At 47.3% G+C, this 25,981-nt stretch overlaps 1 protein-coding gene across 1 annotated transcript; it reads left to right on the forward strand.

Annotated features, from left to right (window-relative positions):
• The first annotated feature begins 16,827 nt into the window (after window positions 1-16,827).
• LOC128062905 (cationic amino acid transporter 3-like) lies at window positions 16,828-25,957 on the forward strand. Its single transcript, XM_052655363.1, has 11 exons — window positions 16,828-17,197; window positions 17,756-17,914; window positions 18,984-19,179; window positions 19,360-19,472; window positions 19,823-20,045; window positions 23,681-23,820; window positions 24,481-24,583; window positions 24,756-24,952; window positions 25,151-25,317; window positions 25,589-25,697; window positions 25,863-25,957. The coding sequence occupies exons 1-11, from the start codon at window positions 16,828-16,830 to the stop codon at window positions 25,955-25,957; spliced, it is 1,872 nt and encodes a 623-aa protein (XP_052511323.1).
• The last annotated feature ends 24 nt before the right edge of the window (window positions 25,958-25,981 follow it).

A 25,981-nucleotide genomic window follows, 5' to 3' on the forward strand; every position in this document is an offset into this window, starting at 1 on the left:
GAGGGTAACCACAGAAAAGTCAGGGCTGACAGCAACACTGCAGATGCTCCCCGCCCGCCCAGCCCCATCTCCACCCCAACAACCCAGGGGTGAGGACTGTCTTCTGTGCTCAGGACTCCCCGCTTCGGTTCTTGGAGATGTCTCAGCTCCAGCCCCGCACGGCTTAACCTCAGCCTCCCTGACTGACCCAGTACTCCAGGCTCTGCTCCAAGGATCCAGTAAGTCTGGGGTCACCCTCTTCTGTGGGAGACTGGGCGCTGAGTTCACATCCTCCCAAAGAGACCCCTGCAATCCCAGAATGTAGGGGGGGGCGGTCAGCCTGGCCCCTGACTGACCCGTTTTCCAATGAAAGCAAGAGCTGGGAGCTGGGAGTGTGTGTGAAAAAAAGGTGTGTGGGGGGGATGGAGGATAATTGGACCTGTGTCCTGATGATCTAAGCCTATTTTTTTGACTTATGTACAAACCAGATTAATAATTACCCTCATACAGTGAATGGACAGGTGGACCCCCTATTTCAGTCTTCTACATACCGTCTGCCCTCCGTGTCTGTGGGCGCCTCATCTGAAGATACGGGGGCAACTGTAAGGAACTTGAGCTTCGTGGAGTTGGGTATTCATGAGGGGCAACTCTATGGTGATTTATAGTATATTACTTTTGGGTTTGCTACACCCAGCAACTCTGTGAAGCTGACGATATTATTCAGCATTAGTGGCAATTTTTTAAATGGTGGCAAAATACACATAACAGGGAATTTACCATTTTGACCATTTTTAAGTGTACAGTTCAGTAATGTTAGGTGTTATGTACATTGTAAGAGTTCTGATCTCCAGAACTCTTTTCATCTTATAAAACTGAAACTGTGTCTCCATTTTATAATAACTCCTATTTATTTATTTTATAATGACTTCTATTTATTCCCTCTACCGAACCACCATTCTACTTTCATTTTTGTTGATGTGTTCACATGGCTGCTCCTGGTCTTAGTTGCCTCATGCGGGATCTTTCATCATGACGCAAGGACTCTGTAGTCGTGTCTTGAGGGCTCCAGAGCACACGGGCCTCAGTAGTTGTGGTCTGCAGGTTCAGCTGCCCCACAGCATGTGGGGTCTTAGTCCCCAGACCGGGAATTGACCAGTCTCCTCTGCACTGCAAGGCCATCTTAACCACTGGACCACCAGGCAAGTTCCCACCATTCTACTTTCCGCCTCTATGATTTTGACTGCTTTCAGTGCTTCATAGAAGTAGAATCATACGTTATTTGTATTATGTCACTTGGCATAATGTTTTCAAGTTTCCTCCATGTTGTAGCGTGTATCAGAAATGTCAGTGTTTTCAAGGCTGAATAATATTTCAGTGCATGTATAGACCTCATCACGTTTATCCATTTCTTTGAGGATGGACATCCGGGTTGCTTCCAACGTTCAGCTATTGTGATTAATGCTGCTATGAATATAGGTGTACAAGTGTCTCTTTGAGATCCTATTTTCAGTTCTTTTGGGTGTACAGCCAGCAGTGGAATTGCTGGATCATGTGGTAATTCCATTTTTAGTTTTTTTTACATTCCTACTCACAGTGCATAGGGGTTTGTCAGCAGCATTTGAGCAAGAAGACCTTCTCTGCACAGGTCCAGAGAAGTGTATGGCTTGTTCAAAGGCACAATAGTGTTTGAGGAGCCAAGATTCTAATCAGAATGTCCTGGCTCTTTGAATGCTTGCTCTGAATCAAAATGTTAAATTTGGACTTCAGAGTATCAGGGGTGGAAGCCCCTGATGGTGACTTGTGGTCACTGGGTCAGCCTAGCCCTGCAGAGCAGTGTAGTGAAGGGACATTTCATGCCCCAAAGCAGCTGGAAACAGTCCTGTCATTCCTGATTCAGAGTAAAGGTTAGTCCCTCGTCCCTCCAGGCAGTGAGTTGGGAGGCCACTCTGCTGTGATGTTTGACTGAGCTGAGCTTGAGTCTGTCCCTCCCTACAAATTCCATCTCCTTCTCCCCCAAAGCAGAGTCCCTATTCCATGTCACTCTTCAGGCAACAGAACAGGAAGCTACCAGGTTTTACGATCTTCGTCATGGAAACAGGTAGCGTCTGTGATTTCTGATCACCAAGCCCCTTAGTCACTTCATCCCTATCTAAGACAGAAGAAAATAATGATCATAAGGACAGTTTTCCCAGTGGTAGAGAGAAAAGCAGGACAAAGTTGGTATATAGCACGTGCAATAGCAGCTAGCTAAAAAATAGCAGAGCTGGATTTGAAATGGCAGAACTGGTTGATTTTGTTAAAACCAAGAAATCGTCATTCTTATCCACTCAGATCACGCCCATTAAGCAGATACTTTGAATCAGGCACTGTGCCGAAAGGTTTTGCTTCTGTAGGGACAGAAATTTCCTTTTCTAAGCTCTTTGGCTGGTTTAATAATTAAACTGACATAAGGCAGGCAAACAGGCACTTCCTGGTGGTCCAGTGGCTAAGACTCTGTGCCCACATTGCAGGGAGCCTGGGTTCGATCCCTGGTTGGGAAACTAGACCCTGTATGCTGCAACTGAGTCCACCTACCTCAACGAAAGATCTTGTGTGCTGCAACTAAGACCCAGTGCAGCCAAAAAAAAAAAAAAGAAAGAAAGAAAGAAAAAAAAAGACAGATTAGGAGATTCAATTTGCTTCATAGGGGAGCCCCATAGAAATTCTGAGACTCAAGACATTCAAACAACTGAGGCTCATATCTTCTCCTGAGCTAAGGAGAAAGGAGTAGGGATCTGGGGCTTCAAATGGGAGGAAGAGAACCCACAGGAAGATGGAAAGAAAAAATGCTTGGAAGACCCTTGTGAGTCCCTTGGATGGCAGGGAGATCAAATCAGTCAATCCTGAAAGAAATCCACCCTGAACATTCATTGGAAGGACTGATGCTGAAGCTGAAGCTCCAATACTTTGGCCACCTGATGCGAAGAACTGACTCACTGGAAAAGACTCTGATGCTGGGAAAGATTGAGGGCAGGAGGACAAGGGGATGACAGAGGATGAGATGGCTGGATGGCAGCTTCGACTCAATGAATGTGAATTTGAGCAAACTCCAGGTGATAGCGAAAGGCAGAGGAGCCTGGTGTGCGGCAGTTCATGGCGTCACATAGAGTCGGACATGACTGAGTGGCTGAATGATAGCAACAAAGGAGCCCAAGAGCTTGGTATACAAATGTCTGCCACTCCAGGCAGGCAATCCTTTTAGAAAGAAACAGTTGTCTTTGGTGATAGCTCTCTTCCTGGTGTAGGTCCCTTGTGAAAGTCGCTAAGTCGTGTCCAACTCTTTGCGACCCCATGGACTATACAGTCCATGGAATTCTCCAGGCAGGAATACTGGAGGTGGTAGCCTTTCCCTTCTCCAGGGGATCTTCCCAACACAGGGATCAAACCCAAGTCTCTCACATTGCAGGCGGATTCTTCACTAGCTGATTACCTTATTTTGAGCAGTTAAGGGAGAGGCGAGGAGCTTCTCCTGAGTCTGCTGGGTCTTCACTGCCTTCGGCTCAAAACAGTCAACCCATCAAAGGGGTACATTTGAGAAGATGTATTCTGCTCCCCTGGAGAAGGCAATGGCACCCCACTCCAGTACTCTTGGCTGGAAAATCCCATGGATGGAGGAGCCTGGTAGGCTGCAGTCCATGGGGTTGCTAAGAGTCGGATACGACTGAGCAACTTCATTTTCACTTATCACTTTCATGCATTGGAGGAGGAAATGGCAACCCACTCCAGTGTTCTTGCCTGGAGAATCCCAGGGACAGGGGAGCCGGATGGGCTGCACAGAGTCAGACACGACTGAAGTGACTTAGCAGCAGCAGCATTCTGCTTCCCATCACTTCTCTTTAAACAACCTTTCTAGTAATTTTGAAACACATTAAGAGGTTTCTTTGTGTTTGAAGAATTCAAAGCTCAGAGATGGAGCGCTTGCCCAGTGTGTCTTTTTACCAGCTGTCCCTCATCACTCCAATACGTCATGGATTTTAACTCCTAGGGTCAAGGACGGATAAGCAGTCTTGCTGGCTCTGTGTCTTGTTTTCTCAGCAGATTGTAGCCTCCTAAACTATGTCTAGGATGGTGCGTCAGTATGTTCGCCAGTTTGGTCAGAGGCTGGTCCGCAGGCGAGGGGCAGACACCATAAACGAGTCAGACGGTCTCAAGATTCAGCTGAGTGCCATAGAGCTGGTGTTCTTGGGTGTGGGCAGGAACCTGGGAGCCGGCCTGTACATCGTGCTTGGTGCAGTGGCCAAGTACGTAGCTGGACCAGCGATTGTCGTCTGCTTCTTGGCGGCTGGCCTGTCTTCTCTGCTGTCGAGGCTCTGCTATGTGGAGTTTGACGCCCGGGTACCACACTCCACTTCTGTGTATGTCTGCAGCTCCGTCACGATGGGACAGCTCTGGGCCTTTGTCGTTGGCTGGAACATCATACTGTTATTTTTAATTGGTGAGGTATTGGGATCAGGCGACAGGTGTGGGGGCTAAGGTCAGGAAACTGGGCGATGGGATTGTGGTCTCATTCATGGGCACTGTGTTACCTGACTTGTCGGGGGAAATGGGTAACAGTGGCTGGAAAACCCCACAACTTCATTCTAGTCAGCTCTCTCCTGCTTTCCTTAAATAATTGGACTAAGAATGAGAAGGAAAGGAAACTGGGCACGGGTGGGAGGGAGGCGTGTCCCACAGGCTCATCACCTCATTATATCGGAGTCTTTGCTCAGCTGTTGCCTCAGTGATTTTTTTTTGGGGGGGTTGCCACTTGATTTAAAATTTCACCCTTCCTCTTTTAGCCCTCCTGGTCCAAATTCCCTGTTTCTTTCTTTGTGAAACACTGATCTCCTCCTAATATATTAAATAGTGGACCTATTTTGTGAATTATCCCAGTCTGCTCTCGATACCCCATGAAAAAAAATCTTTGAGCTTATATATTTTGTCTATTTTTTCCTCCAAAATACGTCCATTGGCACATACTAGGTGTTCAGTTCTGTTTGTGAATGTTCATTCTTCTGCTGCTGCAGCCACTGCGTGTACAGCCCGCGCCTGGAGGTACGCCTTTGACAGCCTCACTGCGGACCACGTCTCTCAGGCATTGGAGGGAACTTTCCCTCTGCATGTGCCCTACTTACTGGCCACATATGCAGACTTTTTCGCATTGGGCCTGGTGCTGCTGCTTGCGGGTGAGTCAGGGGTCAGATATGAGATGGGATGCGGGGACTCCTCTGGTGGTCCAGTGGTTAAAAATCCACCTAGCAATGTGGGGACACAGGTTTGATCCCTGGTCAGGGTGCTAAGACCCCATGTGCCGCAGAACAACTAAGCCCAAGTCCTTAGCCTGCACTCTACAACGGGAGAATCTGTGTGTGTGTGTGTGTGTGTGTGAGTGTGTGTGTGTGTGTGATTGCTCAGTCATGTCCGACCCTTTGGGCTATAGCCCAATAGGCTTCTTTGTCCGTGGGGCTCTCCAGGCAGGAATGCTGGAGTGGCTTGCCATTTCCTTCTCCAGAGGATCTTCCTGACCTGGGAAGTGAACCCATGTCTCCTGTGTTTCCTGCACTGCTGGCGGATTCTTTATCCACTGATTCCCAAACTTTGCTGTTTGGGTCACAACAAAAGATCCCACAGCTAAGACCCAACTCAGCCAAATTACTAACTAAATAAAACATTTTTTTTTTTTTTTAAAAAAAAAGATGGACTGAGTAGGGCTTGGAGAGGAGCTGAGGTTGGGAAAAACTTGGGTGTGGGGATTAGGACTGGAAGGGCTGTCTGTGCTATGAGAGGCAGGAAAGCAAGATCTGGGGGGTCATTTCCCACTCTTGGCCCTCTCGACAATTTGAGCCGGTTCATTCCTTGGGGGGGGGGGGCTGTTCTGTGATTTCAGGATGTTTTAAAAAATCATTGTTGGATGCTGAGTGACATCTCTGACCTTTACTTACTAGATACCAGTGAAACCCACTCCCCAAATTCTGACAATTGGAATGTCTCCAGACCATGCCAAATGTTTGGGGAATAAAATTTAATCCCAGGTGAAAATCATTTACTTAGACTGACATATTTTAGTCTTGGTACTGAGACCAAAGAATTTTTTTTTTTCCAGAGGAAATTCACAAAGCATAAATTTATCATTTTGCTATTTTCCCCAGCTTTACTGAGATATAACTGATACACAGCACGTAAGTTTGAGGTGTGCAACGTGATTTATTTTTTTTTTTGGCTGTACTAGATCTTTGTTGCTGCTCACAGGTTTTCTCTAGTTGCAGAGAGTATGGGTTATTCTTTGTTGTGAATCACAGGCTTCTTTTTGCGGGGCTTCTAATGTTGCAGAGCACGGGCTCTAGAGCTCGGATTGTGGAGTTACAGCACATGGGCTTAGTTTTCTTTGGCACGTGGAATGTCCCTGGACCAGGGATGGAACTCTTGTCCCCTGCACTGGCCAGCAGACTCCCAACCACCGGACCACCAGGGAAATCCCACAGTGATGACCTGATAGACCTGCCTATGTGAGATGATTGCCACAATAAGAAATGAACTATTAGGACCTTCCTGGTGGTCCAGTGGCCAAGACTCCTTGCTCCCCATGCAGGGGACCAAGGTTCCACCCCTAGTCAGGGAACTACGATCCCACTGATGCAACTAAGAGTTCGCATGCCACACCTAAAGACTCTGTTATGCCACAGTGAAGACTCAGCCCAGCCAAATACAAATAAAATGAAAAAATTTTCTAATTATAAGAAAATAAATTAACTATCTTATGGGTACAATTCAGGGGTGCTAGTACATTCACAATGTTGTCCAGCCATCACCTGCATCGAGTTTCAAACATGTTCATCTTCCTTGAAGGGCACCCTGTATCCCTGAGCATCACGGTCCATCCACCCCACCCCCACAGCCCCCAGCCCCCAGGCTGCTGTCTGGCTCTATGGACTTAGTTACTGTGCGTGTCTCATATTCCATCTCTCCTGCAGTACTACTCCCTCTGGGAGTTCCTGAGTCAGCCTGGGTTTACAGAGTGTTCACAGTCACGAACCTTTTGGTTCTCAGCTTCATCATCGTCTCTGGCTTCATTAAGGGAGACCTGCACAACTGGAAGCTCACAGAACAGGACTATGCATTGGCTGCAGCTGTATTCTCAAATAGGTTAGGAGCGTACCCTTGGTCATATTAATGTCTCTGTGTGTGTGTGTGTGTGTGTGTGTGTAGGGGAGTCAGAGCTGAGAATTTGGTGGGGACTAAAGAGACCCAGGCTGGTGGATCCAGATGGTGGGTTTCCAGAGTTTGTGGTATTGAGGGAAGAGTCCAGAAGTGATGGCTGAACCCACCTCACCCACGTTCTTTCTTGATCCTCCCACCACAGCTTGGGCCCTCCAGGTGCTGGAGGGTTTGTGCCTTTTGACTTTGAGGGGGTTCTCCGAGGAGCAGCTACGTGTTTCTACGCATTTGTCGGTTTTGCTGCCATTGCCGCTAGAGGTAATATGGTCACTGTGTGTCCCATTGGGGGTTTGGACAGAGTTTGAGCACAGAGTTTGGGCACAGAGGTTGGGAGAAGGTTAGCCTGCTTTAGGCAATTCTGTGCTTTCACCCCATGGCGTTTTCCTGACCTGCTGCTTCCACCCATTTTGCAGGCAGAAGAGACCTAAAGCCTCAGCGGTCCATCTCCCTGATCTCACTCCTCATGTGCTTTTTGGTGTATTTTGCTGTCTCAGCGGCGCTCACCCTCATGGTGCCCTACTACCAGATTCATCACCACAGCCCCTTGCCCGAGGCTTTTCTCCACGTTGGCTGGGGCCCTGCCAAATATGTGGTGGCTGTTGGCGTCCTCTGTGCTCTTACGTCCAGGTCAGTGCCACGGGTTTCTCCCCATCTACTGTCAGATGCTCATGCACCCCAGCCCGTGGGACTGAGAGACAAGAGGGAAAGACATCTTGCTCCATGTAGACTAGGGAGCGCATGCCCTGGTCTCCCCTGCTTCTCCACGTCCTCACACGTGTCTCCACTTTCTCTCCCAGCCTCCTGGGAACTAAGATTCCACAGGCCACAACTAAGACCCAGCACAGCCAAATAAAGAAACAAATACTATTTTTTAAAAGAGTTACACGTAAATATTAGCCCATGAATAGGCTAGAAGTAAAAGAAAGGGAACAGATATTTTGTGCAAATACTAACAATAGAAACTAGGGTAGCTATATTGCTATCAGACAAATTAGATTTTGATCAAAAGAATATCAATAGATAAAGTTGATCATTTCATAATGATAAAGAGAAGTGATCATTTTTATATTTTCTCCAAGCTTTGTTGAGACAAAGTGTAACATAGTGTAAATGGTTGGTTTTCTTTACTTTTCTATCCCAGAGTCCTCGAGTCACACAGTAGTGCTGATGAAGAAAACGTCTTAATTGGAAAAGAAAACTTCCTGCATTGTCAGAAGTGGGGGAAAGTGGTCATATGTAATGGTTGGTTGATAAATGGTTCTAGTAGGGTTGAACTAAAACCTCGAAAGACGGGACAGAAAGTTGCTGCTGCAGAACAGAATGCTTGAATTTGAGATTACGGACATGCAAGAAGTTGGTAGTAATGGGGCAGAGGACTGTGGGAACAACTGAAGTGGAGTAAAGGAGATATGGAGGTCAAGAAACCAAGTACAAGTTACTAGCTGAATTTAAACAAAGATGGAGGAAAATGAATAGAATTAGGAAAGTCACTACCTTGCAAGTTCTATTGAAATTACTGACTTAGGAAGCAATGAATGGAGAATGAGACTGTCAGGTGAAACTTTGATGGAAAAGTTGACATCACCTGATTGTTGTTGATCCCTTACTGATTGCGGGAAAGGCAGATATCACGTGATACCCAAAGTACTGTGATAGGCAATCCAGAACACTGCCCATACAATAGTCCTGATGAAAAATTGACTCAGAATTAATCAAGTCTCTACATCAATTGCTTTCCAGGTGGCCCAATGGTCAAGAATCTGCCTGCAATGCAAGAGACCCAGTTTTGATTCCTGTATCAGGAAGATCTCCTGGAGGAGGGCTTGGCAACCCACTCCAGTATTCTTGCCTGGAGAATCCCATGGACAGAGGAGCCTGGTGGGCTATAGGCCATGGGGTTGCAAAGAGTTGGACACAACTGAGTGACTAAGCATTGAGTGCCTGCACTCTAGACCACCTAGGAGCTCAGAGAAAACATTAGGGATAGATTCACATTTCAGCTGAAAACTTAGTCACCCAGGGACTTCCTCATTGCAAGGGAGCAGAGGTTGAATCCTTGGTTGGGGAACCCACATGCCTCACAGCGAGGCCCCCCCCCTCCCACCCCCAAAATCAGCCAAACCAGAATGTGGATAATTCTCCAGGAAACAAAATGATGCTCTTTCTGTAACAATTAAATGATATGACCCAGAGTGGAGAGTTCGCATGTGAGAGTGTTAGTCTCTCTGCTGTGTCCGACTCTCTGCGGCCCCATGGACTGTAGCCCACCAGGCTCCTCTGTTCATGGGATTCTGCAGGCAAGAGTACTTGAGTGGGTTGCCATGCCCTCCTCCAGGGGATCTTCTTGACCCAGAGATAGAACCTGGTCTCCTGCATTGCAAGTGGATTCTTTACCGTCTGAGCTACCAGGGAAGCCTTGGAGATATTACTGATTTGGTTCTACAGAGTTGACATAAAAGAAAATCACTTTTTTTTTTGGTTTCCCAGTGCACATAAAGGTTATGTTTATATTACACTGCAGTCTAGTCAGTGTGCTTAGAATCCTGTCTAAAAAATGCCAATATACCTACTGTAAGCCACTCCTTTGCCCATTTCTGTTTGCTCATCCCTATTTTCCTTAGACCTTAATCATAAGGATGAGATCAGGAGGCAACATTTAACTTTCTGCTTTTCTAATTATGCACAACACCTCACCTAACCTGCTGATTCCTGGCTTATAAGGAGTAAGAATGAAGAATTTAGTAGTTAAAGAATGACTGACTCTCTACCCCTAGGTTCCCCTTAGTAAATTTGTGGGTGGACCACAAGGGCGAGAGAACCTCCAGTTGCAGGTGGATCTCCCGAGTAAGATAGTGTCCCAGGGAAGATGGGGAGAAGTCAGCAGGTTTGCAGCAATGGAGAAATAACAGATAATCTGACCTCCTGCCTAAAGGATTAACTGAAGCATTATCATCTTCCCTTTAAAGATTCCTTTGTGGTTCAGCTGGTAAAGAATCCACCTGCAATGTGGGAGACCTGGGTTTGATCCCTGGGTTGGGAAGATCGCCTGGAGAAGGGAAAGTCTACCCACTCCAGTATTCTGGCCTGGAGAATTCCATGGACTCTATAGTCCATGGAGTCACAAAGAGTCGGACATGAAGATTGTCATGGCTGAGCAGAACTGGCATGGACACAAGTCCACCTTCTCCTGAGATAGCTGGCTTTTCTGAATAAAGCATCATTCCTCTCTGTGGAAGCTTGTTCCTTGCTTTATTGTCTGTTGAGTGACGAGTGGCTGAACCAGTGACTGGTTACAAATCTCACTGCTGGGCTAGAATAGCCAATGAGTCAATGCTGGTCACCATGTTTCTGAGTTAATACACCTAGGGCAAGTATTCTATCTTTATGCACAATGATTAAACATGGCAATTTGTAGTTAGGGTGGCCTACTGCTGGAGCCTGGGCTACTACAGATATTAAAGCATTGATAGCCTTTTCTCCTTCTGTCATTCATTCAGTAGGGTCTGGTCGGGTAGAATTTAATAGCTCATAGAAATGTTGGTGGAGAAGGCAATGGCAACTCACTCCAGTACTCTTGCCTGGAAAACCCCATGTACAGAGCAGCCTGGTAGGCTGCAGTCCATGTGGTCGCTAAGAGTCAGACACGACTGAGTGACTTCATTTTCACTTCCATGCATTGGAGAAGGAAATGGCAACCCACTCCAGTGTTCTTGCCTGGAGAATCCCAAGGATGGAGGAGCCTGGTGGGCTGACGTCTATGGGGTCACACAGAGTCAGACACGACTGAAGTGACTTAGCACCACCAGCAGCAGAGAGGTTGGACAACACAGGAACATCTGGGTACTCATTTTCTCTGTAGCTGGTTAGACTTAGAAATCCCCCGAGTGATTGGGAACTGAGAAAGCCAGGGTTACCTTAATTCTTTCAGAATCAATCAACATTTTTCCTTAGATATGAAATGACCTAAATATTTCAAAACTGATGAGCAGAACTGAAGTTTGTCTGTGGAGGCATTATGTCTCTTAGAGGCTAATTGTTGTAATGGATAATGTCTAAACTCTCCACAACAGCTTAAGCTACTTCATTCCACCTTGCGTTGTTGGCTTTAAGAAAATTTACAGTATTGTAAGTCAACTATAACTCAATTAAAAAAAATGTTTTTGTAAGAGACAATCACTACATTTAATTCTGTTTTGATGGTCTGTGCCCATGTTTTGGCTTTCCAGGTGGCTCAAGTGGCTAAGAAGCCACCTGCCGATTCAGGAGATGCAAGAGATATGGACTTGATCCCTGGGTTGGGAAGATACCCTGGAGTAAAAAATGGCAACCGACTCCAGTGTTCTTAGCTGAAAAGTCCCATGGACAGAGGAGCCTGGTGGGCTACAGTCCATGTAGTCGCAAAGACTCAGACATGACTGAACACACACATACATGCCCCGTACTTTAGCATGAGAGTCCCTTGATGCAGACCAGAATCTAGTCAACCCTTCACCAGTACCTCTGTCCCCTTAACACTCCACTTCCTGCTCTGGCATTTTCCTTCCTCAAGAGGAAAGCTCGTGACCTCTTACGTTATTTCCTTTCCCTGCCATGGTGCTCAGCTCTCCCAGCAAACAGAACTCCTTGAAGAAGTGGATGAGGAGGACACCTTCCCCTTTATCCTCTCCCATCCCTTTGTGCAAGGCTGGATGCAGGTGTGATGCTCGTTAAATGCTTTTGTTGCTTGAATTAACAGCAGAGGTTTTAAGCCCCCATCTTCTGGTTGGCATACAGTTGGACCTGGGAGTTCCCCCACACTGGAGTCTCTCAGGTCATGTCCAGAATGTGAGAGGTCGAGTAGTGTAAGAGGAATGGGAAGGAGGAGGGTTGAGTGTGGTCTCCGAGTTAACAGCCCCTACTTCTCGGGATCCTTGATGATCAAATGAATTCATGTCCACAGACATAAGCAATAAACAATCTGTAATAAGAATAGGAAAGAGGTGTTTTTTTTTTTTGAGCCAAACTGAGGACTATAGCAAAGAAGACGGTGTCCCTATAGCTCTGAGAAACTGCTCTGCTGAAGGGTAGTGTCCAGCATCATCTTACACCTCATCCAAACAAAGAACTCACAACATGATGGGGTGCATTTCTTCAAGGTTTCAAAAGAGAGAGACTTGTTACAGAGACAGTGAGACAGCAGTTCCCTGATGTCCGGGAAGGGAACCTTATCTCACAGGGAGCGTTAACATGGACGCCATGGGAAGGGAGTTGCTCATTCTTATCTTCAAAACAGATGTTCTTTACCTCAATACTTAAAGCAGATGAGCTATGATGGTCAGACAGGCTGTCTTAGTTCACACACAGTTCAGGCTTAGCCATGGATAAGCCAGAATGACCTCCCCATTCCTCAATATGTTTTCATCTTCTCCATCACAAGCAGATAAAAATCTTAGAACTTTGTGATCCAGCAATTCTACCTCTGAGAATAGACCCCAAAGAATTGAGAGCATACCCTGGAAGAGACATTTGTAAGCTTCTGTTGCAGCACTATTCACAATAACTAAAACATGAAAGCAAGCCAAATGCCCATTGACCAAGAAATGGATAAGCCAAATGTGGTATATACTCATAAGAGATTATTCTTCAGTGTTAAAAAGAAAGGGAATTCTAACACATGCTATGACCGAGAATAACCTAGTGGATATTCTACTAAGTGATATAAACCTGATGGGAAAGGACACGTGTTACATCATTCCACTTAAATGAGGTACCTAGGGTGGTCAGACTGATAGAGAAAGAAAGTAGAATGGTGAATGTCAGGAACTGGGAAAGGAGAAGGGGGAATTTTTGATGGGCACAGAGTTGAAGTTTTGCCAGATGAAAAAAGTCCTGGAGTCTGGATGCACAAAATTTGAAAGTATTTAACATGGCTGAACTGGAAACCTAAAGATGGCTATAATGATCAATTTTATGTTATGGGTATTTTACCACATACACACACAGAACCTCCCCCTGAGGGTAACCACAGAGAAGTCAGGGCTGATAGCAACACTGCAGATGCTCCCTGCCCACCCAGCCCCATCTCCACCCCAACAACCCAGGGGTGAGGACCGTCTTCTGTGCTCAGGACTCCCCACTTCGGTTCTTGGAGATGTCTCAGCTCCAGCCCTGCACGGCTTAACCTCAGCCTCCCTGACTGACCCAGTGCTCCAGGCTCTGCTCCAAGGATCCAGTAAGTCTCGGGTCACCCTCTCCTGTAGGAGATTGGGCGCTGAGTTCACATCCTGCCAAAGAGACCTCTGCAACCCCAGGGTGCAGGGCGTCAGCCTGGCTTCACCCTGAGGGTGGAGAGACCCATTTTCTAGATGAAAGTGTCTGCACTGTGTGTGTGTGTGTGTGCATGTGTGTATGTGTGTGTAAGGAAAGTTAGGGGAGATGGATCAGTGCTCTGAGGCTCTAAGACAATTTTTACTGACGTTCAAACAATATTCAAGATTAATTACTCAACGAGTCGGATGTGACTGAGGAACTAGGCACACGACACAACCACAACCCTTGTATAGGGCTTATGATGCGGACCACTGATTTCAGTCTCCTGCATACTGCTGGCCCTTTGAATCTAGGGGTTTTTGTTCTGTTGACTTTGGGGCAACTGTAAGGAACTTGAACATCCACAGATTTTGGTAAATGTGGAGATGAAGGCATGGTGACATTTTCGGTCATTTTGGGGTTTGCTGCACCCAGTAACTGGGTGAAGCTGGCTGTTATTTATCATGGGCAGCAACTTTTTAAAAGGATGGTAAAATACATATAATGTACATTTGACCAACTTAATACGTATGGAGTTGAATAATGTTAAGTATATCTGCATTTTTATGCAGCCAATCTCTAAAACATTTTAAAACTGTGCCTTCATTTAACAATAACTTCCTAATTTGCCTTCCCCCCAGGCCCCGGCCAACCACATTCTGCATTTGTCTCCATGGCTTTAACTCCTCCTTTGATTTCACAGAAGTGAAATCACACATTATTTGTATGTTGGTGAGTGGCTTATGTCTCTTAGCATAATGTCCTCAAGGGTCCTCCATGTTGTTGCATGAGTCAGGAATTCCTGCCTTTTAAAGGCTGAATAATATTCCACTGTATGCATAGACCACAATTGTGTTTATCCATTCCTTCATGGATGAACATTTGGGTTGCTTCCAACTTTTATCTACTGTGAATAATGCTGCTGTAAACATGAGTGTGCAAATATCTTTTTGAGACTCTATTTTCCATTTTTGGGGGATGTACACCCAGATGTGGAATTACTGGATCACATGGTAAATCCATCGTTAGTGTTTTGAGGAACGATCATACTTTATCTGTAGCAACTGCACCATTTTGCATTCCTACTAAGAGTTCCCAAGGGTTCACTAGTAGCATTTGACAAAGAAGAAAACAGAGGTCCAGAGAAGTAAATGACTTGTTCAGAGGTACAGTGGTAGTGGAGAAGCCAAGGTTCTAATCAGTTTCCTGGATTTTTGAATACTTGCTCTCAACCAACATGTTACATTGGACTTTTGAATATCGTTAGGCAGAGACCCCCTCACAATAACTGGTGGTCACTGGGTCAGCCTAGTCCTGCAGAGCAGTGTAGTGAGGAGACATTTCAAGCCCCAAAGGAGCAGCAAAAGAGTCCTGTCATTTCTGATTCAGAATGAAGGCTAGTCCCCTCTTCCCTCTAGGCACTTGGGAGTTGTAGGGAAAGAGCAAATTAGCCAAGATGGCACAGTCAGTCTCTCTCACCCCAAACCCTCTCGTCCTTGCCCCATGTTTTGTAAATAATGATTATGTAACAGGAGAGATTACTTATAGCACTGCACATGCCTGTCACGAGGTACTCGATTGGCCACCAGTGGCTTTTGTTCTGTAAGTATATATATAAGCTCCCCCTGGAAAGCCCTGGAGGTGGGGTTGTGTTATGGCTGCGTTATGTCCACATTAGGGCTGCGTTACATGATGTTATGGCTGCTGCATCAGCCAGGAGACAATAAACACGTCTGCAATTCCTCTGGCTCCTTGAGTCTCCTTCCAGTTTTCCCGCTCCTGCCTTGCTTACCCTGGGTTCAGCAGAGTGTGCACAGTGAGACACAGTGAGACACAGTGAGACAGCCTGTGCTGTGAGCAGATTCAGCAAGACAGGAGGCCATTGTGGTTTGATGCTCTAACTGAGCTGGGCTACACCTCCTACAAATTCCGTCTCCTTCTGCCCAGACTCAGAGTTCTAATTTCTTTTCACACTGCAGGCAGTGAGGTATAAAGCTACCAGGCCTCAGCATCCTTGACAAAGCAATGTATGGAGTCTGAGATCTCTGATTACTCAGAGAGTCATGGCACACTTATAAAGGAAGGGAGGGAAAAATTAGAATAATAAATTTTCCCCAGTTCTGTAGAAGAAAAGAGGATAATGAGTGGTGCAAAGCTTGTGCAAAGTCAGAAAAGCTAATACAGAGCAGAGCTGGATTTGAACCAGCTGATCTGGTTGATTTCAATTCAGAAACAAGCGTTCTTATCCACTGGTGCGTTGTGCATGCTAAATCACTTCAGTCATGTCCGACTCTGCCACCCCATGGACTGTAGCTCTCCAGTCTCCCCTGTCCAATTCTCTGTGTGTGCATGTGTGTGTTAATCACTCAGTCATGTCCGACTCTTTGTGACCCCATGGACAGTACCTCTCCAGGCTCCTCTGTCAATGGGATTCTCCAAGTAAGAATACTGAAGTGGGTTTCCATTCCCTCCTCCAGGGGATCTTCCCAACCCAGGGATTGAACCCGGGTCTCCTGCACTGCAGGCAGATTCTTGACCATCTGAGCCACCAGAGGAGCCCACTCTGTTCATTGAACTCATACCAATTAAGCATCTACTGTGTACCTGGCACTGTGTTAGAGGCTTTTGCTTCTGTAGGGGTGGAAAACTTTTCTTTCTAGGTTTCTTGGCTGGTGTAAATAACTAAATTGACATAAGACAGATTAATACATTTACAGGAGCCCCTTAAAAAATTCTGAGGCTCAAATGCACTCAGGCATTTAAGGCTTATATACTTCCCTGGGCTAAGGAGAAGCGGGTAGGGATCTGGGGCTTCAAGGAGGAGGAAGACAACCCACAGGAGGATGGGAAGAGCAAGTGCCTGATGAACAAATGTTTGCTCCTCCAGGCAGGTATGTTTTCCTGAAATTAGAAGTTCTCTCTGGTGATAGCTCTCTTCCTGGCATAGGCAGTATAATCTACATTATTTTGAGCAGTTAAAGGAGAGGCAAGGAGCTTCTCCAGAGTCTGCTGGGTCTTAATCATCTTTAGCTCAAAACAGTCCACATGCCAAAAGAGCACATTTAGGGGAGATTAAAAAACCACTCCCCCTCAGTTCTATTCAAGCAACCCTTCCAGTAACTTTGAAACATATTAAATGCCTGATTTATGTTTGGAAAACCAAAGCACAGAGATGAGAACTTGCCCATTCTGTCTTTATGCCACCTGCCCCTCGTCACTCCATTGCTCCGTAGAACTGGACTCCCAGGGCCAAGGGTGGATGGACATTCTTGATGGCTTTGTATGTTGTTTTCTCAGCAGATTGTAACCTCCTCAACTCCATCTAGGATGCTGCGTCAGTATGTTCGCCAGTTTCGTCAGGGGCTGGTCCGCAAGTGGCCACTGGAGCCCCGGGAGGAGTCTGAGAGTCGCAGAGCTCCTCTGAGCACCCTCGACCTGGTGACCTTGGGTGTGTGCAGAACTCTGGGGGCTGGCGTGTACGTCCTGATTGGTGTCATAACCCTGCTCATCACTGGACCAGCGATCGTCATCTGCTTTTTGGTGGTCGCCCTCTCTTCTGTGTTGTCTGGACTCTGCTATGCCGAATTTTGGTCCTATGTACCACGGTCCGGTTCTGCCTATCTTTACAGTATCGTCGCCATGGGAAAACTGTGCGCCTTCATCATTGGCTGGAACGTCTTACTGTATTTAGTGGCTGGTGAGATGATGGGGAGGGGCATGATGTGGGGCTTAAGATCAGGAAACTAGGAGGGTAACTGGAGTCTTCACTCATTCATAAACACTTTGTTATGGAGCTTGTAGAAGGAAGTTCCAGAAAGCCCCACAGCTTCACTGTACTGAGCTAGCCTGTTTTCTTTAAACATGGGCCGAGAACCCAGAGGAAAGGGCACTGTCAGGGGTGGGTGAGAGGGAGGCAGTTCCCACAGTCTCCTCCCCTCACCGTATGGAAGTCTCTGCTCAGCTGTTGCCTTCATGGGATTTTCCTTTACCACTTGATTTAAAATTTCAGTCCTCATCTCTCAGCCTTCCTGGTCCCACTTCCAAGAAAAGTGTTCTTTTCTTGCATAACTTTGATCTCTTCCTAACATTAAATAGTTGACCTATTTTTTGAATCATCTATTCTTCTCTCCCCAATCCCATGAAAAGAAACTATTTGAGAGTGAGTATTTTGTCTGTTTTCCCCCTAAATACATCCCAGGGTGCATTGTTAGGGGTTGATTATTGTCCATTAATGTCCCTTCTTCTGCCACCGCAGCCGCATCCTGCGTGACCAGGGCTTGGAGTTACGCCTTTGACAGCCTCATTGGGAACCACATCTCTAAGGCATTAGACAGAATTTTCTCTCCACACATGCCCTCTGTCCTGGCCCCATACCCAGACTTCATTGCCCTGGGCCTGGTGCTGCTGATGACTGGTGAGAAGGGGTCAGACATAAGATGGGAAGAGTGGGGTTTGGAGGGGGAACTGGTGTTGGAATGTTGTGGGGTGGCAGAAGGTAGAATTAGGACTGGAAAGAAGGATCAGGGTTATGAGTAAGGGCGGCAAGGCACATAGACCATTGCTTTCCCACCCTGGCACCCTTGACACTTGGTGATGCTTCATCTTTTGGTGTTGAGGGCTGTCCTGAACTTCATACTGTAGGGTTTTTTTTTTTTTTTTTTTAATAAATCATAGTCAAATGTTGAGTTTCATCCCCAGCCTTACTCACTAGATACTGGTGCTAAATTGCGATCATCAGAATGTCTCCAGACATTGTCAAACATCCCTTGAGTGACAAAATCACCCCAGCTCAGGATCATTTACCAAGAATGACAAATTTCTTCCTCTGTGTTGAGACCAGATTTTTTTTTTTTAATTGAGAGACTATTCTCATAGCATAAAACTGATTTATTGTCTTTCTCAGTTTTATTGAGATATAATTGACCTACAACATTGTATATGTGCAATGTGTGTGTACAGAGTGATGATTTGACAGACGTGTGTTGTGAGATGACTGGCACAGGAAGAAATTAGCCATCTTAAAGTGCTTGTGTCTGCGTGGGTGCTCAGTCATTTCAGTTATGTGCAACTCCTGGCGACCCCATGGACTGTAGCCCATCAGGTTCCTCTGTCCATGGGTTTCTCCAGGCAAGAATACTGGAGTGGGTTGTCATGCCCTCCTCCAGCGGATCTTCCCAATCCAGGGATTGAACCTGCATCTTCTCCTATATTGCAGGCAGGTTCTTTACTGCTGAGTCACCAGGGAAGGCCCTTAAAGTGTAGAGTCCAGAGGGACTTAGTACCTTCACAGTGTGGCAACCATCATCTCCATCTAGTTCCAAACATGTTCATCTCCCTAAAAGGAAACCCTGTACCCACTGAATGGTCACTATCCACCCATCCACCCCACTCCCACCACCCTCAAGCCCTGGCAACCACTGGCCTGCTTTCTGTGTCTATGGATTTGATTACCTTGGATGTCTCATATTCCATCTTTCCCACAGGACTACTGGTTCTGGGAGCTCGTGTGACAACCCTGATTATCAAAGTGTCCACAGGCTTGAACCTTTTTGTTCCAATCTTCATGATCCTCTCTGGCTTCATTAAGGGAGACCTGCACAACTGGCACCTCACAGAACAGGACTACAAGTCGAATACATCTGGATCCAGCAGCACCTTTAGGCCAGGAGGGTCCTCTTGGTAATACACGGATGGTGTTGGTGCAGAGCTGGGAACATGGTGGGGACTAAAGATGGGGGCTGGTGGATCCAGGTGATGGGGGTCCTGGAGCCCAGGACCTGTGATATGAAGGGAGGAGCCCAGTAGAGAGGGCTGAACACACCTCACCCATGTTCTTCCTCTTTCCTTTTCTCACCATAGGGTGGGACCTCTGGGTTCTGGAGGGTTTGTGCCCTTTGGCTTTGAAGGGATTGTCCAAGGAGCAGCTATACTTTTCACCTCCTATTTTGGTGTTCATGGCATGGTCACTGCAGGTAACATGGTCATTGTGTGTCCCATCAGGGGTGTGGGCGCTGGTTGGGCTGCCCCTGGGCAGGGGTTGGTAGAAGGTAAGACCCTGACGCTGGGAAAGATTGAGGGCATAGGAGGAGGGGACCACAGAGGATGAGATGGTTGGATGACTTCACCGACTCAATGGACATGAGTTTGAGGAAACTCAGGGAGCTGGTGAAGGACAGGGAAGCCTGGCACGCAGCAGTCCATGAGGCTGCAAAGAGTCCTACATGAACAACAAAAGCCTGCTTTTGGACTTGCAAGAGGAAAGGGGATTTTCTGCTTTCATTCCAGTATCTTTCCTGACCCAGTACTCCCTCCTGTCCTGCAGGGAAGGAAGCCCCAAATCCTCAGCGTTCCATCTCCTTGAGCTTGCTGGTCTCCATCTTCATCGGCTTTCTGGCGTACTCTGGAGTCTCCGCGGCGCTCACCCTCATGGTGCCCTACTACCGGATTTACCCTTATAGCCCCTTGCCGCAGGCCTTCCTCCAGGTCGGATGGGGCCCGGCTGGATATGTCGTGGCTCTTGTCTTACTGTGTACTCTTTTATACAGGTCAGTGTCCTGGCTTTCTCCCCATCTACGGTCAGATGCTCAGGTACCCCAGCGCTTGGGATTGAGAGACAAGATGAAGGGTACCATGTAGACCAGGAACCGTTTAGACTAGGAACCATGTCGACAGGAACCATGTAGACCAGGAACCATGTAGACCAGAGCCATGTAGACAGGAACCATGTAGACAGGAACCATGTAGACCAGTAACCATGTAGACAGGAACCATGTAGACCAGGAACCATGTAGACAGGAACCATGTAGACCAGGAACCATGTAGACCAGAGCCATGTAGACAGGAACCATGTAGACAGGAACCATGTAGACCAGGAAGCATGTAGACCAGGAACCATGTAGACGGGAACCATGTAGACGGGACCATGTAGACCAGGAACCATGTAGACCAGAGCCATGTAGACAGGAACCATGTAGACGGGAACCATGTAGACCAGGAACCATGTAGACGGGAACCATGTAGACGGGAACCATGTAGACGGGAACCATGTAGACCAGGAACCATGTAGACGGGAACCATGTAGACGGGAACCATGTAGACCAGGAACCATGTAGACCAGGAACCATGTAGACGGGAACCATGTAGACGGGAACCATGTAGACGGGAACCATGTAGACCGGGAACCATGTAGACCGGGAACCATGTAGACGGGAACCATGTAGACCAGGAACCATGTAGACCAGGAACCATGTAGACGGGAACCATGTAGACGGGAACCATGTAGACGGGAACCATGTAGACGGGAACCATGTAGACCAGGAACCATGTAGACCAGGAACCATGTAGACGGGAACCATGTAGACGGGAACCATGTAGACGGGAACCATGTAGACCAGGAACCATGTAGATAGGAACCATGTAGACGGGAACCATGTAGACGGGAACCATGTAGACCAGGAACCATGTAGACCAGGAACCATGTAGACGGGAACCATGTAGACGGGAACCATGTAGACTAGGAACCATGTAGACTAGGAACCATGTAGACTAGGAACCATGTAGACAGGAACCATGTAGACCAGGAACCATGTAGACGGGAACCATGTAGACCAGGAACCATGTAGACCAGGAACCATGTAGACGGGAACCATGTAGACCAGGAACCATGTAGACGGGAACCATGTAGACGGGAACCATGTAGACGGGAACCATGCAGACGGGAACCATGCAGACGGGAACCATGTAGACGGGAACCATGTAGACTAGGAACCATGTAGACAGGAACCATGTAGACAGGAACCATGTAGACCGGGAACCATGTAGACTAGGAACCATGTAGACGGGAACCATGTAGACGGGAACCATGTAGACCAGGAACCATGTAGACTAGGAACCATGTAGACAGGAACCATGCAGACCAGGAACCATGTAGACGGGAACCATGTAGACGGGAACCATGCAGACCAGGAACCATGTAGACGGGAACCATGTAGACGGGAACCATGTAGACGGGAACCATGTAGACGGGAACCATGTAGACCAGGAACCATGTAGACCAGGAACCATGTAGACGGGAACCATGTAGACTAGGAACCATGTAGACGGGAACCATGTAGACTAGGAACCATGTAGACGGGAACCATGCAGACGGGAACCATGTAGACGGGAACCATGTAGACCAGGAACCATGTAGACTAGGAACCATGTAGACGGGAACCATGTAGACAGGAACCATGCAGACCAGGAACCATGTAGACCAGGAACCATGTAGACGGGAACCATGTAGACTAGGAACCATGTAGACGGGAACCATGTAGACCAGGAACCATGTAGACTAGGAACCATGTAGACAGGAACCATGTAGACGGGAACCATGTAGACGGGAACCATGCAGACGGGAACCATGTAGACCAGGAACCATGTAGACCAGGAACCATGTAGACCAGGAACCATGTAGACGGGAACCATGTAGACTAGGAACCATGTAGACGGGAACCATGTAGACGGGAACCATGTAGACTAGGAACCATGTAGACGGGAACCATACAGACGGGAACCATGTAGACCAGGAACCATGTAGACCAGGAACCATGTAGACGGGAACCATGTAGACGGGAACCATGTAGACTAGGAACCATGTAGACGGGAACCATGCAGACGGGAACCATGTAGACCAGGAACCATGTAGACCAGGAACCATGTAGACCAGGAACCATGTAGACGGGAACCATGTAGACTAGGAACCATGTAGACAGGAACCATGTAGACCAGGAACCATGTAGACGGGAACCATGTAGACTAGGAACCATGTAGACGGGAACCATGTAGAAGGGAACCATGTAGACCAGGAACCATGTAGACTAGGAACCATGTAGACGGGAACCATGTAGACGGGAACCATGTAGACCAGGAACCATGTAGACTAGGAACCATGTAGACAGGAACCATGCAGACCAGGAACCATGTAGACGGGAACCATGTAGACGGGAACCATGCAGACCAGGAACCATGTAGACGGGAACCATGTAGACGGGAACCATGTAGACGGGAACCATGTAGACGGGAACCATGTAGACCAGGAACCATGTAGACCAGGAACCATGTAGACGGGAACCATGTAGACTAGGAACCATGTAGACGGGAACCATGTAGACTAGGAACCATGTAGACGGGAACCATGCAGACGGGAACCATGTAGACGGGAACCATGTAGACCAGGAACCATGTAGACTAGGAACCATGTAGACGGGAACCATGTAGACAGGAACCATGCAGACCAGGAACCATGTAGACCAGGAACCATGTAGATGGGAACCATGTAGACTAGGAACCATGTAGACGGGAACCATGTAGACCAGGAACCATGTAGACTAGGAACCATGTAGACAGGAACCATGTAGACGGGAACCATGTAGACGGGAACCATGCAGACGGGAACCATGTAGACCAGGAACCATGTAGACCAGGAACCATGTAGACCAGGAACCATGTAGACGGGAACCATGTAGACTAGGAACCATGTAGACGGGAACCATGTAGACGGGAACCATGTAGACGGGAACCATGTAGACTAGGAACCATGTAGACGGGAACCATGCAGACGGGAACCATGTAGACCAGGAACCATGTAGACCAGGAACCATGTAGACGGGAACCATGTAGACGGGAACCATGTAGACTAGGAACCATGTAGACGGGAACCATGCAGACGGGAACCATGTAGACCAGGAACCATGTAGACCAGGAACCATGTAGACCAGGAACCATGTAGACGGGAACCATGTAGACTAGGAACCATGTAGACAGGAACCATGTAGACCAGGAACCATGTAGACGGGAACCATGTAGACTAGGAACCATGTAGACGGGAACCATGTAGAAGGGAACCATGTAGAGCAGGAACCATGTAGACCAGGAACCATGTAGACTAGGAACCATGCAGACAGGAACCGTGTAGACCAGGAACCATGTAGACGGGAACCATGTAGACAGGAACCATGTAGACCAGGAACCATGTAGACTAGGAACCATGTAGACAGGAACCATGTAGATAGGAACCATGTAGACAGGAACCATGTAGACTAGGAACCATGTAGACCCGACGAATGTAGGCAGGAACTGAGGGTGCCCTGGTCTCTCCTGCTTCTGGACACCCTCTCATGTTTTCCATTTTATCTTCCAGCTTCCTATGTGCCATGCTCTCCATGTTTCAATTGACCTGTGCAATGGCAGCTGATGGGCTCCTTTTCCGAGCTCTTGCCCAGATCCACACCCGTACTGGCACCCCCATCATGGCCATCTTGGCTTCTGGAACTCTTACAGGTGAATAAAAGAAGCCTTTTCTTTACTTAAAAAAAAAAAAAATTCTATGTATTTATTTTTAATGATTGATGATTGCTTTACAAAATTGGTTTGATATATGTCATACATCAACATGAACCAGCCATAAGCATACCTATGAACCTTCCCTCCTGAGTCTCCCTCCCACCTCTCACCCCTCTAGGTTATTTCAGAGTCCCATTTTGAGCTCCCTGAGTCATACAGAAAATTTCTACTGGCTGTCAAATTTGCATACATTAGTGTATATGCTTCCATGCTACCCTCCATTAATTTCACCCCCTCCTTCTTCTCTCCTGCCCTTGTCCGTCAGTCTGTTTTCCATGTCTGCATCTCCATGGCTGCCCTGTGAATAGGTTCATCAGTACCATCTTTCTAGACTCCATATATATGCATTAATATATGATGTTTGTTCTTCTCTTTCTGACTTACTTCGCTCTGAATAATAGGCTCTAGGTTCATCCTCCTCATTAGAACTGACTCAAATGTGTTCCTTTTTATGACTGAATAGTATTCCATTGTATATGTATATTCCACAGCTTCTTTATCCATTCATCCATCAGTGGATCATTCTTCCTTTGACCCATTTCTTTAACATGAATGTTTCCAGGGACTTTTCACTCCCTCCCCCCACCCTCACTTTAGGACTCACGGCAACACTCCTCAGGATCCTCGATCTGGTGAAACTCATGTCAGCCGGGATCCTGCCTGCTTACACTCTTGTGGCTGTTTCCATGCTTGTCCTCAGGTGAGACCCACTAACCTTGGCTGAGAGCCTTGGACTCTTGGGGTTAATGGGGAGTGATCCTCTTCTGCCTTCTATATGTCTCACTAGACTTAAGGCAAAAAAGAGGTAGATTATACTGTCTGATGTTAGGGTAGGGGCTGCTGTGAATACCGCCCTGATATCTCTCCTTCAGGTACCAACCAGACCAGATTTTAAGCAACAGGGAGAAAACTGAAGAGGGAAATGAGATTTCTGACCATGAAGCAAGTCTTTCAGAACCTGTACCTGAAGCAGGACCCTTAAGGATTCTAAAGAGTCTGTGGTTCCCTACCAGCACCACCCCCAACCAGACATCTGGGCAGATTGTCTATGGATGTGCCTCTCTGCTTGGTGAGCAGTGGGATTTCTCTTTCGTCATATTGTGAAATTGACAAGATAGGTTGGGATTCTGTGTCTTTGGAAATTAAGGGGTCTTGGAGATATGATGGCCCTTCCTGAGGTGGGCAGCCTGGGGTGGGGTGTGACCCGAGGTCCTGACATCTTTGTCTTCTGGGTCCAGCGTGTTCTCCTCCTCCTTGACCCCTGCAGTTCTCTTGCTGAGCATCCTGAGCCTGATCTTGGCCCAGTGGCCCAGACGTGTGTTCTCTGGAGACTCTGTGCTCACAACAGTGGCTGTGCTGCTGCTGCTGCTCATCACTGGGGTCACAGCCATCATCTGGAGGCAGCCCCAGAACCCCACTTATCTTACATTCAGGGTAGGTGACCTTTTGTGTCCAAAGTGTCCACCTTGAGTGAATGAAGCCTGGGTGGTTGAGCTTTCAACTTCTTTGTTGGACCTGGAAGTAAACAGAGTTGCTAAAACCAATGAACTCTTCCTGGATCCACACTCACTGCTTTACAGACCCAGTCTGGGCAGGCACTGAACACACAGCCTGAATAAGCCTGGAGTCTTCCCACAACCATGGGGCAGGTTCTCCCTTTCAGACATCTGGGCTGTGTTCAGGAATGAACTGACTCTGCCCACAGGTCCCTGCTCTGCCTGTCCTCCCACTGGTGAGCATCTTTGTGAACATTTACTTGATGATGCAGATAACTTCTGGGACCTGGATCTTATTTGGCATCTGGATGGCAATTGGTAAGAGGCTTTTTAGGGTGAAGAGTCTTCTTGAGTGACTGAATCCAATCCTCTTCCTAGAAGCCCTCCCCAAAACTGTCAGATGCCATAACAGGAAGCCTACTGGGCATTTGTAGCTGAAGAGAGCGCTTACTTTTCCTTCTCATTGTCTCATTTTCCTACTAGGATCTGTCATATACATAGGATATGAGATCCGACACAGCCTAGCAGGGAACAAACATCAACAGCCATCAGCCTCCACCACCCAGACTCCGGATTAAAACATCCCCAGTGCTGAATCTGCC

Source organism: Budorcas taxicolor, chromosome 18, assembly GCF_023091745.1.
Source record: "Budorcas taxicolor isolate Tak-1 chromosome 18, Takin1.1, whole genome shotgun sequence".
NCBI lineage: Eukaryota > Metazoa > Chordata > Mammalia > Artiodactyla > Bovidae > Budorcas > Budorcas taxicolor.

Excerpts from the sequence above, each read along its gene's own strand:
- LOC128062905 (XM_052655363.1), top strand. The coding sequence starts at position 16,828 with ATGCTGCGTCAGTATGTTCGCCAGTTTCGTCAGGGGCTGGTCCGCAAG. Across the intron at positions 17,915-18,983 it reads CCTGGTGCTGCTGATGACTG|GACTACTGGTTCTGGGAGCT; the intron begins GTGAGAAGGGGT and ends TCTTTCCCACAG. Across the intron at positions 19,180-19,359 it reads AGGCCAGGAGGGTCCTCTTG|GGTGGGACCTCTGGGTTCTG; the intron begins GTAATACACGGA and ends TTCTCACCATAG.